This window comes from Nansenia antarctica (assembly GCF_963989245.1).
Source record: "Nansenia antarctica genome assembly, chromosome: 3".
Classification (NCBI taxonomy): domain Eukaryota; kingdom Metazoa; phylum Chordata; class Actinopteri; order Argentiniformes; family Microstomatidae; genus Nansenia; species Nansenia antarctica.
This window is the reverse complement of record NC_137688.1, coordinates 31135132-31150131: the sequence shown is the minus strand read 5'-3', so window position 1 is coordinate 31150131 and position 15000 is coordinate 31135132. Positions and strand designations below refer to the sequence as shown.

The 15000-nt window shown below is 46.8% G+C and overlaps 1 protein-coding gene across 1 annotated transcript in view; it reads right to left on the bottom strand.

Annotated features, from left to right (window-relative positions):
- samd4a (sterile alpha motif domain containing 4A) overlaps positions 1–15000 on the bottom strand; it is a gene marked incomplete at its 5' end in the record, with an annotated part of 70256 nt that overhangs the window by 14511 nt on the left and 40745 nt on the right. The window contains 6 exon segments of the mRNA XM_080524969.1: positions 3766–3884; positions 5138–5223; positions 7062–7308; positions 8714–8800; positions 9606–9715; positions 12312–12620. Coding sequence (XP_080381095.1) covers positions 3766–3884; positions 5138–5223; positions 7062–7308; positions 8714–8800; positions 9606–9715; positions 12312–12620 — 958 coding nt within the window.

Below are 15000 nucleotides of genomic sequence, written 5' to 3'. Positions count from 1 at the left end.
GGAGAGAGAGAGGGAGAGAGAGAGAGAGGTGATGGGGGGGAGAGAGAGAGAGGTGATGGGGGAGAGAGAGGGAGAGAGAGAGAGAGAGGTAATGGGGAGAGAGAGAGGGAGAGGTGATGGGGGAGAGAGAGAGGGAGAGAGAGAGAGAGGTGATGGGGAGAGAGAGAGAGAGGTGATGGGGGAGAGAGAGAGGGAGAGAGAGAGAGGTGATGGGGGAGAGAGAGAGGGAGAGAGAGAGAGAGGTGATGGGGAGAGAGAGGGAGAGGTGATGGGGGAGAGAGAGAGAGAGAGAGAGGTGATGGGGGAGAGAGAGAGGTGATGGGGGAGAGAGAGAGGGAGAGAGACCAGTTAGACCAGTTCCTGAAAAAAACCTTTCAATACGACAGTGAAGGTGTAAACAAGGCAGTAGAAAACCGTAATAATATATTTGACCTTTCAGCCTCCTTATCTGACCTAAAGGCCTCAAATAGAAAACCCCCCAGAAATAACAACAATGACAAATGGTTCGACAACGAGTGTCAAAACCTCAGAAAGGAACTAAGGAACCTATCAAACCAGAAACATAGAGACCCAGACAACCAGAGCACACATCTTCACTATGGTGAAACATTAAAACTGTATAAAAATACATTAAAGAAAAAAAGGGACCATCATGTTAGAAACCAGCTACACTCTAAAGAGGAATCCATAAAAACAAACACATTCTGGGAAAAATGGAACACTCTAAATAAACAAAAACATGAGGATCTACCCATCCAAAATGGAGATATATGGGTAAATCACTTCTCCAATCTCTTTGGTCCAATAGAGAAAAATAAACAGCAAAGACACATACAAGATAAACTACGAAGTTTAGAGTCAGCCATAAAAGACTACCAGAACCCGCTAGACTCTCCAATTACACTAAAGGAAGTACAGGACAAAATAAATTAACTCGAAACTAAGAAGGCTTGTGGTGTCGATGGCATCCTAAATGAAATGCTAAAATTCACAGACGTCAAATTCCAATTGGCTATATTAAAACTCTTCAACATTGTCCTTAGCTCTGGGATCTTCCCCAATATTTGGAACCAAGGATTGATAACGCCGCTCCACAAAAGTGGAGATAAATCTGATCCAAATAACTACCGTGGGATCTGTGTCAACAGCAACCTTGGGAAAATCCTCTGTATGATCATCAACCACAGACTCCTACATTACCTCACTGTAAACAATGTCCTAAGCAAATCCCAAATTGGTTTTTTACCAAAGTATCGTACAACAGACCATATATTCACCCTCAGCACCCTAATTGACAACCAAATAAACAAAAACAAAAGCAAACTATTCGCCTGCTTCGTAGATTTCAAAAAAGCCATTGATTCAATTTGGCACAAAGGTCTGCTATTCACACTGTTGGAAAATGGTGTTGGAGGAAAAACCTACGACATCATAAAGTCAATGTACACTAACAACAAGTGTGCTGTTAAGATTGGCAAAAACCACACAGACTTCTTTTCCCAAAGTCGGGGGGTTAGTCAGGGATGCAGCTTGAGTCCAACCGTCTTCAACATCTATATCAACAGTTTGGCAAAAACATTAGAGCAGTCTGCAGCACCTGGCATCCCCCTAGTAGACACAGAAGTCAAATGTCTACTGTTTGCTGATGACCTGGTGCTGCTGTCCCCAACCAAAGAAGGGCTACAACAGCACCTCGACCTTCTATACCAATTCTCCCAGACCTGGGCCTTGACAGTGAATCTCACTAAGACGAAAATTATGATTTTCCAAAAAAGATCCAGCCTCCAGCACCACAAATTCAAATTCTTCCTAGATACAATTGCCCTAGAACATACAAAGAATTATACCTACCTCGGCCTAAACATCAGCACCACAGGTAGCTTCAACAAAGCTGTGAACGACCTGAGAGATAAGGCAAGGAGGGCTTTTTACGCCATCAAAAGGAACATCAAGTTAGACATCCCTATTCAAATCTGGCTCAAATTATTGGACTCCGTTATAGAACCCATTTCCCTCTATGGTTGCGAGGTCTGGGGTCCACTTGCCAACCAAGATTTTGCAAAATGGGACAAACACCAAATTGAGACTCTGCATGCAGAGTTCTGCAAATCCATTCTTCGTATCCAACGCAAAACACCAAATAACGCATGCAGAGCAGAATTAGGACGATACCCACTAATTATAAAAATTCAAAAGAGAGCGTTTAAATTTTACAACCACCTAAAAGAAAGTCACCCTGACACGCTCCACAACAAAGCCCTTACCCACAGAGAGACTCTAGGGAGATGCCCCCTCAGCCAGCTAGTTCTGGGACTCTCACAGTCACAAGCAGAGCCACCTATTAGACTAAACCAAATTATAAGAAAACAAAAAGAAAATTACCTGACACATTGGCAAGAATCAACCAAAAACCAGAGCAAATTGGAATGCTATTTGGCCCTAAACAGAAAATACACAGTGGCAGAATACCTGAGTACTGTGACAGACCCAAAGCTAAGGAAATCCTTGACTATGTACAGACTCAGTGAACACAACCTGGCCATCGAGAAAGGCCGCCACAGGCAGACCTGGCTCCCCAGACCAGACAGACTGTGCACCCACTGCACACAAAACCAGGTGGAAACAGAGCTGCACTTCTTAACTACCTGCCAGCTGTACAAGGACATCAGGGACACATACTTCCCACTGATCACCAACATCCAGGGAGACTTTGAGGACTTGACCCATGTCGAAAGGCTACCATATCTGCTGGGTGAGGTACAGCAATGTGCAAACACAGCAGCAAGATTTGTTAGCTGCTGTGATAAAAAAAGGCAATCAAATGGGCTAAAACCACCATAAGAATTGAAATAAGTTTTATTTCATTTATTTATTCTAGTATGTAGTCTATTTGTAATCTATTTATTTGTAATCTAGTATGTAATCTATTTATTTATTCTAGTATGTACTGTACATGTATGTACATTACATTATTTTTGTTTTTGTTTTCTATCTTCACACTTCACATGCTTTGGCAATGTAAATGTATGTTTCCCATGCCAATAAAGCCCTTTGAAATTTAAATTTAAATTGAATTGAGAGAGAGAGAGAGGTGATGGGGAGAGAGAGAGAGAGGTGATGGGGGAGAGAGAGAGAGAGAGAGAGAGAGGGGTGATGAGGAGAGAGAGGTGATGAGGAGAGAGAGGTGATGGGGAGAGAGAGAGAGAGGTGATGGGGGGGAGAGAGAGAGAGAGAGGTGATGGGGGAGAGAGAGAGAGAGAGAGAGGTTATGGGAGAGAGAGAGGGATGATGGGGGAGAGAGGGGTGATGGGGGAGAGAGAGAGGTGATGGGGAGAGAGAGAGAGAGGTGATGGGGGAGAGAGAGAGAGAGGGAGAGAGGTGATGGGGAGAGAGAGAGGTGATGGGAGAGAGAGAGAGGTGATGGGGGGGAGAGAGAGAGAGAGAGAGGTGATGGGGGAGAGAGAGAGAGGTGATGGGGGAGAGAGAGAGGTGATGGGAGAGAGAGAGAGAGGTGATGGTGGAGAGAGAGAGAGAGGTGATGGGGAGAGAGAGAGAGAGAGAGGTGATGGGGGAGAGAGAGAGAGAGGTGATGGGGGAGAGAGAGAGAGGTGATGGGGGAGAGAGAGAGAGGGAGAGAGGTGATGGGGGAGAAAGAGAGAGAGGGAAGTGATGGGGGAGAGAGAGAGAGAGAGGTGATGGGGGAGAGAGAGAGAGGTGATGGGAGAGAGAGAGAGAGAGAGAGAGAGAGGTGATGTCGTCCTCTACCTCCTCTGTTGCCGGTAGCCCGCCATGTCCAGGAGGGTCTTTCTCGGGAACGAACGGAACAGCTTCTGCACCTGCTGTTTCCATGACAACAGCCGCTTTTTCTGCGTCTCCGTGAAAGCCTGGGAGAAGAGAGGGAGGAGGAGGAGGAGAGGTGAGGAGGAGAGGTGAGGAGGAGTGGAGAGGAGGAGGATAGGTGAGGAGAGGATAGGAGGAGAGGAGAGGAGGAGGAGAGGATAGGAGGAGAGGAGGAGAGGATATGAGGAGAGGAGAGGAGGAGGAGAGGAGGAGGAGGAGAGGAGAGGAGGAGAGGAGGAGGAGGAGAGGAGAGGAGGAGGAGAGGAGGAGGAGAGGAGAGGAGGAGGAGGAGGAGAGGAGGAGGAGGAGAGGAGAGGAGGAGAGGAGGAGGAGGAGGGGAGAGGAGGAGGAGAGGAGGAGGAGAAGAGGAGAGGAGGAGGAGAGGTGAGGAAAGTTAGATTTTTTTATCAAACCACCTCGGAAATCTATCAATCAATCAATCAGTGTTTTAGATATCAGGCTCCAGCTGCTAACATAGATACACATAAAACATAATAAATAAAACAACAACAACATCAACAAGGCCTTGCAGTGAGGCATGAAATATAAATATGTACTATTTGTGTCTAGCACGATGACTGCCAACGGCCCAGGCCCGAGCATAGATGACTTCTCCTGCTATGACCGGTGGACAGATGATTCACTTACTTAGACAAATGTATTTGTTGTAAGACGCTTTGGATAAAGGTGTCTGCTAAGTCTGCTAAATGGCAAAAATGTAAATGTCAGAATGTAAACTCATTTCATCAGCATTAAATTTGAATTAAGGTGAATTAAGGTGAATTAAGGTGAATTAAGGTGAATTAAGGCGTTAACAACATCAACCATGTTTCAGAACAACAAGCACCTTCATCTGAGTTGGTCTACTCTTCAAGGGTAACTGTTGAGCTAGCTGTGTGAGTGTGTGTGTGTATATATACGTATGTGTGTGTGTGAGTGTGTGTATATGTACGGTATGTGTGTATATACGTGTGTGTGTGTGTGTGTGGGTGTACGTGTATGTGCGTCTGTGTGTGTGTGTGTGTGTGTGTGTGCATCTGTGTGTGTGCGTGTGCGTGTGTGTGTGTGTGCGTCTGTATGTGCGTGTGTGCGTGTGTGTGTGTGTATATATGTGTGTGTGTGTATATGTATGTGTGTATATATGTGTGTATATGTGTGTGTGTGTGTGTGTACGTGTGTGTGTGTGTGTGTGTGCGTGTGTGTGCGTCTGTATGTGTGTGTGTGCGTGTGTGCGTCTGTATGTGTGTGTGTGTGTGTGTGCATCTGTATGTGTGTGTGTGTGTGTGTGTGTGTGTACCTCATGGATAAGGCACTTGTCTATGAGCTGCAGGTAGGAGCTGATGTTCTCCTCATCAGGTCTGGACACCAGGAGCTGTGTGCAAACTGGAGGAGAGAGAGATGGGCAGAGGGAGAGAGAGAGAGAGAGAGAGGGAGAGAGAGAGAGAGAGAGAGAGAGAGATGGACAGAGGGAGAGAGAGAGAGAGAGATGGACAGAGGGAGAGAGAGAGAGGGAGAGAGAGAGAGATGGACAGAGGGAGAGAGAGAGGGAGAGAGAGAGAGAGAGAGTGAGGGGGGGGACATAGAGAAGGTGGGAGAGGAGAGAAAGATGTATAGAGGGAGGTAGAGAAAGAGAGAGAGGCAGAGGGGAAGAGAGTGAGGGACATAGAGAAGATGGGAGAGGAGAGAAAGATGGACAGAGGGAGGTAGGTAGAGAGAGAGAGAGAGAGAGAAAGAAAGAGGGAGATTGTTGTGAATACAGTTGCAGTAACTACATCTTTATCTATAACTTTTTATTCATTGTCTTATTATATTGTTAAATGTTTATCTATTTATTTTCTATATATATGTATCTATATGTCTATATCTATTCTTGCCATTTCTATTTCTATTTGGATTTTTATTTTTTATTACTATCCTCTTTTTCTGTATTTCTTTTAATGCTGTATGTAAAGCACTTTGAATTGCCCCTGTTGTATGAAATGTGCTGTACAAATAACCTTGCCTTGCCTAGTAAGTCAGCGAGGTAAAAACCCTAGAGGGGGCACGCCAGACCAGCACACAAATGTGCTCACAGCCACTTTACTACTTGAACTCTATTTTATTACTAGTTGTTCTGCTAATTGTATCATGTTTTATATGACACTTATGTCTTATACTATTGTCACTTTTTTATCTCTAATTATGCCTATTGCCTTATTGTCTTGTGCTGCAATGTCAGGAACCGAAGCCTAAGAATGTTACTCCCTTACACTTGTGTAATGTGACGTTTAAGCAATATCACACGAGAGGGAGTGTGTTATACTGAATATCAGCACGGCTGTGATTCGGTCGTAGGTACGAGGCCGCCAGGCCGAGTACCGAAGACAATCACAGCCGTGCTGATATTCAGTATAACACACGACCTCGAGTGTGATATTGCTTTTATACAACAGTTCTACAGCGCAATTTATTAGTTAACAGTAATAAGTGACAACAGATTATGATTTGTTTGTTTATTTAATCATTTATTTTGGCTCCGTCAAGAAAAAATAGTTCCTCAACGGGACTGTTCAACTAGCGAAGTTTCCCACAGAAGTGGGGGAAAAAAGAAGTGGGGATATATAAACGGGTTATTTTGATAAACCGGATACATTTTGTGAATATATATGGTTACTTTCTCGCCTGAAAACATATTAAAACTTCATAAAATGATATATTAACACTTGTAGAGCCAAATTACAGCTTTTGGCCAATGGCGGCCAAAATTGAGGATTTAAAAACTGAGAGTTTTGCTTTGCGCGCTGATTGGCTAATGTCTTCTTAGTAACAATGTAGTCTAATTAACGGTAATTTAACACCTGTGCGGCGGAGTGCTACATATAGTTAAAAGTCCCAGTGCTGTTATACTATATATCGTAACTCATGGAATGCCTCTTGTCCAATCAAATTACTTGGTCGGAACTAACTGTTGTATAATAAACAATAAAACTTGAAACTTGAAACTTGAAAAATGTTCATAAACTTCATAGACTGACCCAACATACCGATGTTCATAAGAACTTCCGAACTGGTTAGATTTGTCTTATGGTTACGGTTATGGTTAAGGTTATGGTTAAGGTTAGGGTTAGGGTTAGGGTTTGGTTTGGTTTTCAGGCTGGTCAGAAAATGGGAGGCTGGTCGGAAAAAAGTCCCTTTCCTCTCTGCCAAACAGGAGAGCGGGTGGGAGAGGTCTAGCGTCGTACCTTTGCCCATGACCCGCGTGAACTGGCCAGGGATGTCTCCCTCAGCGATGACGGTGCTGCCGGACTCCGCCTCCCCTCCCCCCCCTCCCCCGACCAGGTGGGAGCCCGGAGCGACGCTCTTCCCCTCTGGGCTCAGCAGCGGGCGCTGTGGTGAGGACTCTTCGCTGACACAGGCCTTGATGGGAGTCATGATCACCTGATGGAGCTCCTGTAGAGGGGCGCGCAGGTTACCCCCCTCCAGGACGTCCTGACAGGGGGGGGGGAGAGATAGAGAGGGGGAGGGAAGGAGGGAGATAGAGAGGGAGAGGGGGAGGGAAGGGGGGAGATGGGGAGGGAAGGGGGGAGATAGAGAGGGAGAGGGGGAACGGGGGAGATAGAGAGGGAGAGGGAGAGAGGGAAGGTGGGAGATGGAGAGGGAAGGGGGGGATACGGGGGACAAAGAGCGAGGGAGGAAGAAGAAAGGGAGGTAGAGAAAACAAAATGAAATCAGTTGAATCAGCATGATGCAGGGAGCATCAAAGAGATGTATGTGTGTATGGTAAGGGCGGCAAACACGACTCCTATTCGGGGTTAGGGTTAGGGATCATTCTGGAAGTCTCCATCCATCCCTTCTAAATGAGCGTCTGTCAGGCGGAGGGATATTTCTGACACGACAGGGGCAGGGAGGAGGAGACCGCTAGACGACACTAGCCATGTGACGACGATAAAATAAAAAAGTAATCCCCAAAAATACACGCATGTTTGCTCGTGTGTCCCTCCTGGCCTGTTAGACGGCGGTCTGTTAGACGGTGGTCCGTATCGCGGTCCTTACATGAGCAGAGTGTAAAACTTTAAATACCAAGCAACAGGTGTCTCGTTTCCGAATGCCACAGGAACAAATTTTAGACCGAAGCCTTGGTGAAAAGGTTAGCCCTGAAATTAGCTGGCTCAAGAAGAGGATCCCCGCCCCCCAAGCCCCCACCCTTCTCCTGTGTCCTTGTACTGCCATTGTCTGAGCCTGTTGGTGCAGATGGGATGGGTGCTTTTAGAAGCACGGCCCCCCAAACTCTTACTCCTGGAATAGGTGGAGGACCTGTTAATACCCTGCTGATGATCCTACTGGACCCCCTCTAACAGTACAGAGAGGAATGGTTACCATGGTTATTAATCAATTGTACTCCCCCCCCCCCCACAAATGAAATTGCAATAACTTGATATCGACGATAATATAACATGTTGATTCTATTGATACATCACCGGGAGGGGGGGGGGGGTATTCCATCAACGTCGCTAAAGGAAAATCCAGGCTTATTTTGATACGTTTCGCCAGACTTCCGGTAAAAATTCCGGTCTCATTTTTATCACAAGTCTCGAAAGATTGATCAAAAATAAGCCTGAATTTTTCTTTTAGTGACAATGGTGGAATACCCCCCAGGTCCTAAAGCAGCTTACATTGGGTTTCAACTAATCCAATACTCTTGGGAAACAAGAAGAAGAAGAAGAAGAAGAAGAAGAAGACATGTTGAAGACATGGAGACATAGAAGACATGGAGACATAGAAGACATGGAGACATAGAAGACATGTAGAAGATATGGAGAGGTAGAAGACATGTAGAAGATATGGAGAGGTAGAAGACATGTAGAAGACATGGAGAAGTAGCCGCTGTACTGACCTTCTCTAGGCAACGCAGCATGTTCTGCCGCTCCTTCAGCTTCTGAATGCTGATCACAATCTTGTGCCGCGCCCCCTTGGTGACATTCTGTTGGAGTAAAAAAAATTGTAACTGCCATTTTTTTTGTTTCTCTTCTCTTTTTGTGTAGTGTAGGCTTGTGTTTTGAGCAGGCTATATGGCCTGGCTATATGGGCAGTTCATTGTACTGTGTGTTGTCTTTTTTGTTTATGTCTGTTATGGGGGGAAAAAAGTGATCACAAAAAAAACACAAAATGACTGCCATTTCAAATTTGAATTTGTAATATTACAAGGCAGGCAGCAGTTAGAGCAAAATGTGACAGCAGCTGGTGAAAGGGGGAACAAGTCGGCAGCCAATCAAATATTCCGACTTTTATTCTGAAAAATGTAAATAAATGTCAATGTTGTTGAAAATCAATGACACACTCGCTAGTCAACTAACACAGCTTGTTTTGTGAGCCTGCTAACAATGTAAAGTAGTGTTAATAGTTAACCAGGTAGTAGTGGGGATTACCCACCGAATCCATTGCATTACAATATTTTGGCTTGACTAGCGAGTGTGTCATTGATTGATTTATTTACATTGATCAGAATAAAAGTCAGAACAATTTCATTTGTTGGTTGACTTGTTCCCAGTTTCACCAGATGCCGTCACAAATTGTCAATTTATTTTGGCTTTTCTTTTCAAAAAGAAAAGGCAACATTGAGAGAGAGAGAGAGAGAGAGAGAGAGAGAGAGAGAGAGAGAGAGAGAGAGAGAGAGAGAGAGAGAGAGCTCCAGGTCTATTTCATTGGCATTAGCCTATAATTACACAAACATTTCCTGAGGTTTTGTTACGTTATAACGACCTGTAACGTGACAACGTGTAACTGACCTGTGACTCCAGCTGCTGCTCCGTCAGTGACATCATCTCATCGTAGGTCATGGTGGAGAAGAGCGCTGCGTACTTGTGGAGACGGAGACTCTTCAGCCATGCCGGCACATCTGTACACACACACACGCACACGCACACGCACACGCACACACACACACACTTTAGTCTGGTGTCATCAGCACACAGCTGGATTGAGTCTGTTTAATGGTGCTGACATTATGAATCATCTGGGATCTTCCATCTGAGTATCACTTATACTCATTGTGTCACACTGGGTTTCAACATCAGCTCACCCTCTCTATTAAACCTATGAGGTCAGCTACAACACGTTATGTTACAGGAAAGGGCCCCCCCCAATGCATAAATATGGCAACATCGGGCATCTTTACATAAATATTTTAATAGACAATGATAAATAATCCAAATGGGTTTTTGAGCACTGTGTCTAGCGTCTCTATGATATGCAGTCTGTGTTTTCAGACTGTTTCTATGATATGCAGTCTGTGTTTTCAGACTGTTTCTATGATATGCAGTCTGCGTTTTCAGACTGTTTCTATGATATGCAGTCTGCGTTTTCAGACTGTTTCTATGATATGCAGTCTGTGTTTTCAGACTGTTTCTATGATATGCAGTCTGTGTTTTCAGACTGTTTCTATGATATGCAGTCTGCGTTTTCAGACTGTTTCCAAAAAAACATAACATCAAGCTACACTAAAAACCACGCTGTACAGCATTCTGAGTTCCAAGGTATTTGCTATTCTCAGCACTATTTACCCAATCAAATTGGGGCTCCGTAACGCGTACATATCTAGTTTGAGTATTGTGTTTTCAGTTTTAAACACCAATTACCCATAATCCCCCACAGTCTTTATGAAATCCCAGTCCCTTGATAAAAATGTGACATCTACATTGTTTACAGTGTCAACAGTGTAATCCACACCTATGTGTGAACAACAGCGTCTAAATAAACAGACGACAACAGTAGGTGGCAGGCCTGCAGCACCACAGCCTGCTGTCTGGGGGAAATGCACACTGTCAAAAGTCAGCTCTCAAAAACAAGAAGAAAAAAAACGGTAATAAAATGGGGGACAAATTACTTAAAATAAGCAAAATGATCTGCCAACAGAACAGGAAATATTCACTTGCCAAGATGTTTTTTTTTTAAACAAGTGAAAGATTTCTTAAAACTAGTGCAGTCAGACAAAATAATATCTTAGCATATTATTGTCTTGATTTAAGATATTTCATCTTAGACTTAAGATTTACTTTTTGTAGTGTCTAGGAAAGGCTCTGTCACCAAGCACAGAAATGCAAAGTCGGCAACTCCCCCGTTAGCAGGTGGGACGATGAATACAACATAATGCTTATCCGGGCCTTAGTAATGCTTAGAAATCACTGATGCTTACATTATGTCTATCGGTAACATTCGGAAAAGCTGAGTAATCTCTACTTAGAGAATGCTGCCCAAGTAGTAAATACAGCACTTAAAAAACAGTAAACATCCTTGCAGTTGTTTCAACAATACATCAACAGTCAGCCACATCATCTTTACTCCGGCTAGCAGAAAAACAAGCTAAAAACGCAAGTTCAAAAGGTTATCAGAGTGCTGTGTTTGCCGTCTTCCAGGAGTGTTCTGCTTAGGAGCGTGTTTGTGCTGTCACAGAGTCACAGACACGCAGTAGCCCCCCAGCCCCCCAGTTCCCATTAGTCAGTAGCCCCCCAGCTCTTAGTCGTGCCAGTTTGGATAGGAGGAGCAGATCTGCTGAAACACGATCGACGGCGAATGTGATGACAATTAGGAAACGGCGCGCACACACACACACACACACACACACACACACACACACACACACGCACACGCTCACACACAGGCACACACACAGACGTCCGTAAATCACCATGGTGATTAGCATCTGGTGGCTAGCTGTGTGTGACGTATCAGCCTGGTGCTGAGTGAGCAGATGGGAGGCTCTCTCGGTGCGTCAGGTCAGGTGAGCCTCTGAGAGGAAGCGAGCCCGTTAGCACCTGGAGAGAGAGAGGAGGTGTGTGTGTGTGTGTGTGTGTGTGTGAGCCCGTTAGCACCTGGAGAGAGAGAGGAGCAGGTTGTCGTCGTCTTGACGCTCGCGGGTGTAGGTCAATAACTCGGGGCAGGTCAGCTCCACCCTATCCTTCCGCCCCCAGCCCCCCTAGCCCCCCCTCCCTCCTTCCAAACAGCCCAAACAGGACGAGCCACTTCACACAGAGAGAAGACATACAGCTTCCTCTCTCTCTCTCTCTCTCTCTGAGCGGTTTCTCCGTAGTACACATACCGACCAGAGAACGGTTGTAGTACAGGCGCTGTAAATCACAGACCGCTACGGCTCGTATACATGTCACACCATCGACAGCGTCCTTAGTGGGAAGAGGAAAGGCTACCGTTTTTTTTGCCAAAGTCGCAGCAGGACAAGTCAGATAAGACGACAACCACAACAATCACAACAACTACAACAACAACAACAACCACAACAACAAGGTACAAACAGAAAAACGACGCCCCAGGCGCCCTGTGACCTGTGACCTTTTCACGACCTCTAGCCTGCTACTAAACCATGGCCCCGGGGGGGGGGGCCTCAGCCCGCCGCCGGAGAGACTGATCGTCTGTCCAACTGTCCAACTGTCATCCAACTAACTAGCTAACTAGCTAACTAGCTAAGCTAGCTAACTCACCCCTCATGCCGCTGCCCTCCTCGTGGAACGCGCTGCGGTGCAAGGCGGAGCCGCAGCAGCCTCCTCCTCCTCCCCCCTCCTCCAGGTGCTCGCTGCCGCCGCTGCCCGACGAGGCTACGCTGCTCTGGGGGGACAGGGGCGCGTGGTCTGGGGCGGGGGGGGGGCCGCCCCCCCTCAGTGGCCCCACCCGGAGGTCTTCCTGGGACAGCCAGCAGTGGCCCAGCAGGGGCTGGCTGGAGGGGCCGCTCATCGGAGGGGTGAGGGACACCGAGCGCTTCAGGGGACTGTGCTGCCCGCCGCCTGAGAGGACTGCAAGACACAAGGGGACAACACAGACGCGAGGCCCAGACACGTTAGAAAGGGGCTCTCTCTCTTCTCTCTCTCTCTCTCTCTCTCTCTCTGCTAAGACTGAGGGGGTTAAAGCTACCTAGGGGCCAGGGGAGGGGGAGGGAGGGGACGGGGAGGGGGACCGGGGGACGGGCGGCAAGACAGATGACAAGACACAACGGAGGCCCAGACACGTTAGAAAGGGGCTCTCTTCTCTCTCTCTTCTTTCTCGGGGGAGGGTAGGGGATGGGGATGGGAGAAGGGGGGGGGGGGATGGCAAGACACAAGGCACAGACACCAGAGGGTGCATCTCGATAGTCTTAACGTAGCTCCCTCTCTCCTTGTCTGTCGCCACCTTTCCTTCACCTGTGACTGATCAAGAAAGCACAGGACAGGACAGGTGAATGCGATAAGGAGGCTACTATTCTGTTTTCACCTGTTGTCCAGGTGCTTTGAGATCAGTGTGAAAGAAGGAGAGGACGAGAGGAGAGGAAGCTACTGGAGACGATTGAGATAGCGCCCTGTGGCTTGGGCGGGGGGTGTGGAGGGAGGGAGGCCCAGACTGTCAGAAAGGCTATAGTGGATTACCTCATCCTAGGGACATGGACAGACAGACAGGCAGGCAGGCAAGACCAGGCCTGACCGCGCTCTAACTATAGAAATAAGAGGAGTAGAACGGACATGCCCGTTCAAATCCACATTCCACGGTGGGTGTACCGGCGGCCATCTTTAGGTTGTGCCATTTGGGAGTTGTAGTTCACAGCTTTGTTAACAACCCATTCAAACCCCAACTGACATTGGAATGTTCAGTCAAATGATGCTTAGTCAGACTCCCAGAGTTCTCCCACCAAGGTGCTGCTGTCATGCCAGAATAAGTCCGCCTGCCAAATAGTGTCTGCCTAGTGTAAATAGAAACATAAAAGCTACTTTTGATAAGTAAGTAAGCTAGCTAAGTAAGTAAGCTAGCTAGCTAGCTTTGATTGAAAACAAAGTAGTATCCAGTTATGGAATTATATTCATCACTACTGTGGCTGATGTGATGCGGGTTAACTAGCCAACTCCGTAACATTAGCGGAGCGAATTGAGCTGAATTTATCTTGATCTGGCACTGATGACACTGCCTCTAAATCTATGGCTTCTCTCTTGTGCTCTACACATATACGCAATAACAATGATTACCATGGTGATTATGCATTACAATTCCGTGTCAGTCATCTTTTTGGTGTACTAGGCAAAATTGCCATGGCCTGAGGGACACCACGTCTGTTCTACTCATTCTATTTCTACGGTACTAACCCCCAGCTCAACTACTGATGCTGCCATTCCTACAGTTTCCCCGACCCCGAGGCTGTTCTGGGAAGAACCCAAGAAATTATTTTGAATGAATGGGGTTGTGCAAAAAGGTTGAGCTGGCTGCTTGGATTGTGTAGTGTGTCTGTTGAGGGCTAGAGCTACCGGGAAGGAAGGAGAGTGGAGGGTGAGGGTGTATGACGTGCATCACAACCCCACATCAGCTAGCCTGTGTTGGTGTGTGACTCATCTGACTCACCATCACAGCCACATTCAGGAGCCCCGCCTACCACTCTACTACTGAACCTCCTTAACTTCACCTAACCCTAACCACTGGGCAAACCTAACCCGGCCCACCCACACCGGCTGACACTGTATGAACACAACTTTTCTAACTGGTTATATTGTAGGAAGAAACAACCCGAGAGAGGAGAGAGAGAGAGAGAGAGAGAGAGAGAGAGAGAGAGAGAGAGAGAGAGAGAGAGAGAGAGAGAGAGAGAGAGAGAGAGAGAGAGAGAGAGAGAGACGAGAGAGAGAGAGAGAGAGAGAGAGAGAGAGAGAGAGAGAGAGAGAGAGAGAGAGAGAGAGAGAGAGAGAGAGAGAGAGAGAGAGAGAGAGAGAGAGAGAGGACGAAGGGAGGGAGGAACAGGGGTGGGGGGGCCGGCATGATGGGGGTTTCCCCCCTCTTTACACCTGCACAACAGGTAAGCCTTTCTTCGGAAACCCTACGGAACCTTCTCTGCCGTCACGGAATATTCCAGCAGGAGCTGGACGGAGAGGGAGAGCGCGCAGAGGAGGCAAACCAAATAACAAGATGTACAGGAGACAGGAGAGGCTTTATGCTGCTTGACACCCGCCGCTGTGGGCCACCAGCCTCTTCCCCCTATATGCGGCAACACTAACTGTCGGGGCTATGTATAGGCTTCACGGGCTGGGCTAAAATAGGTGCCCAGCTAACATTACAAGCTCCAGTCCCTAAATATTATAAATATTAGCCATTTCCCCTAAATACAGACTCCCACAAAGGCTTCCTTACATGGGAAGGGACAGGGTGGTATGTGGTGCTGAGCCG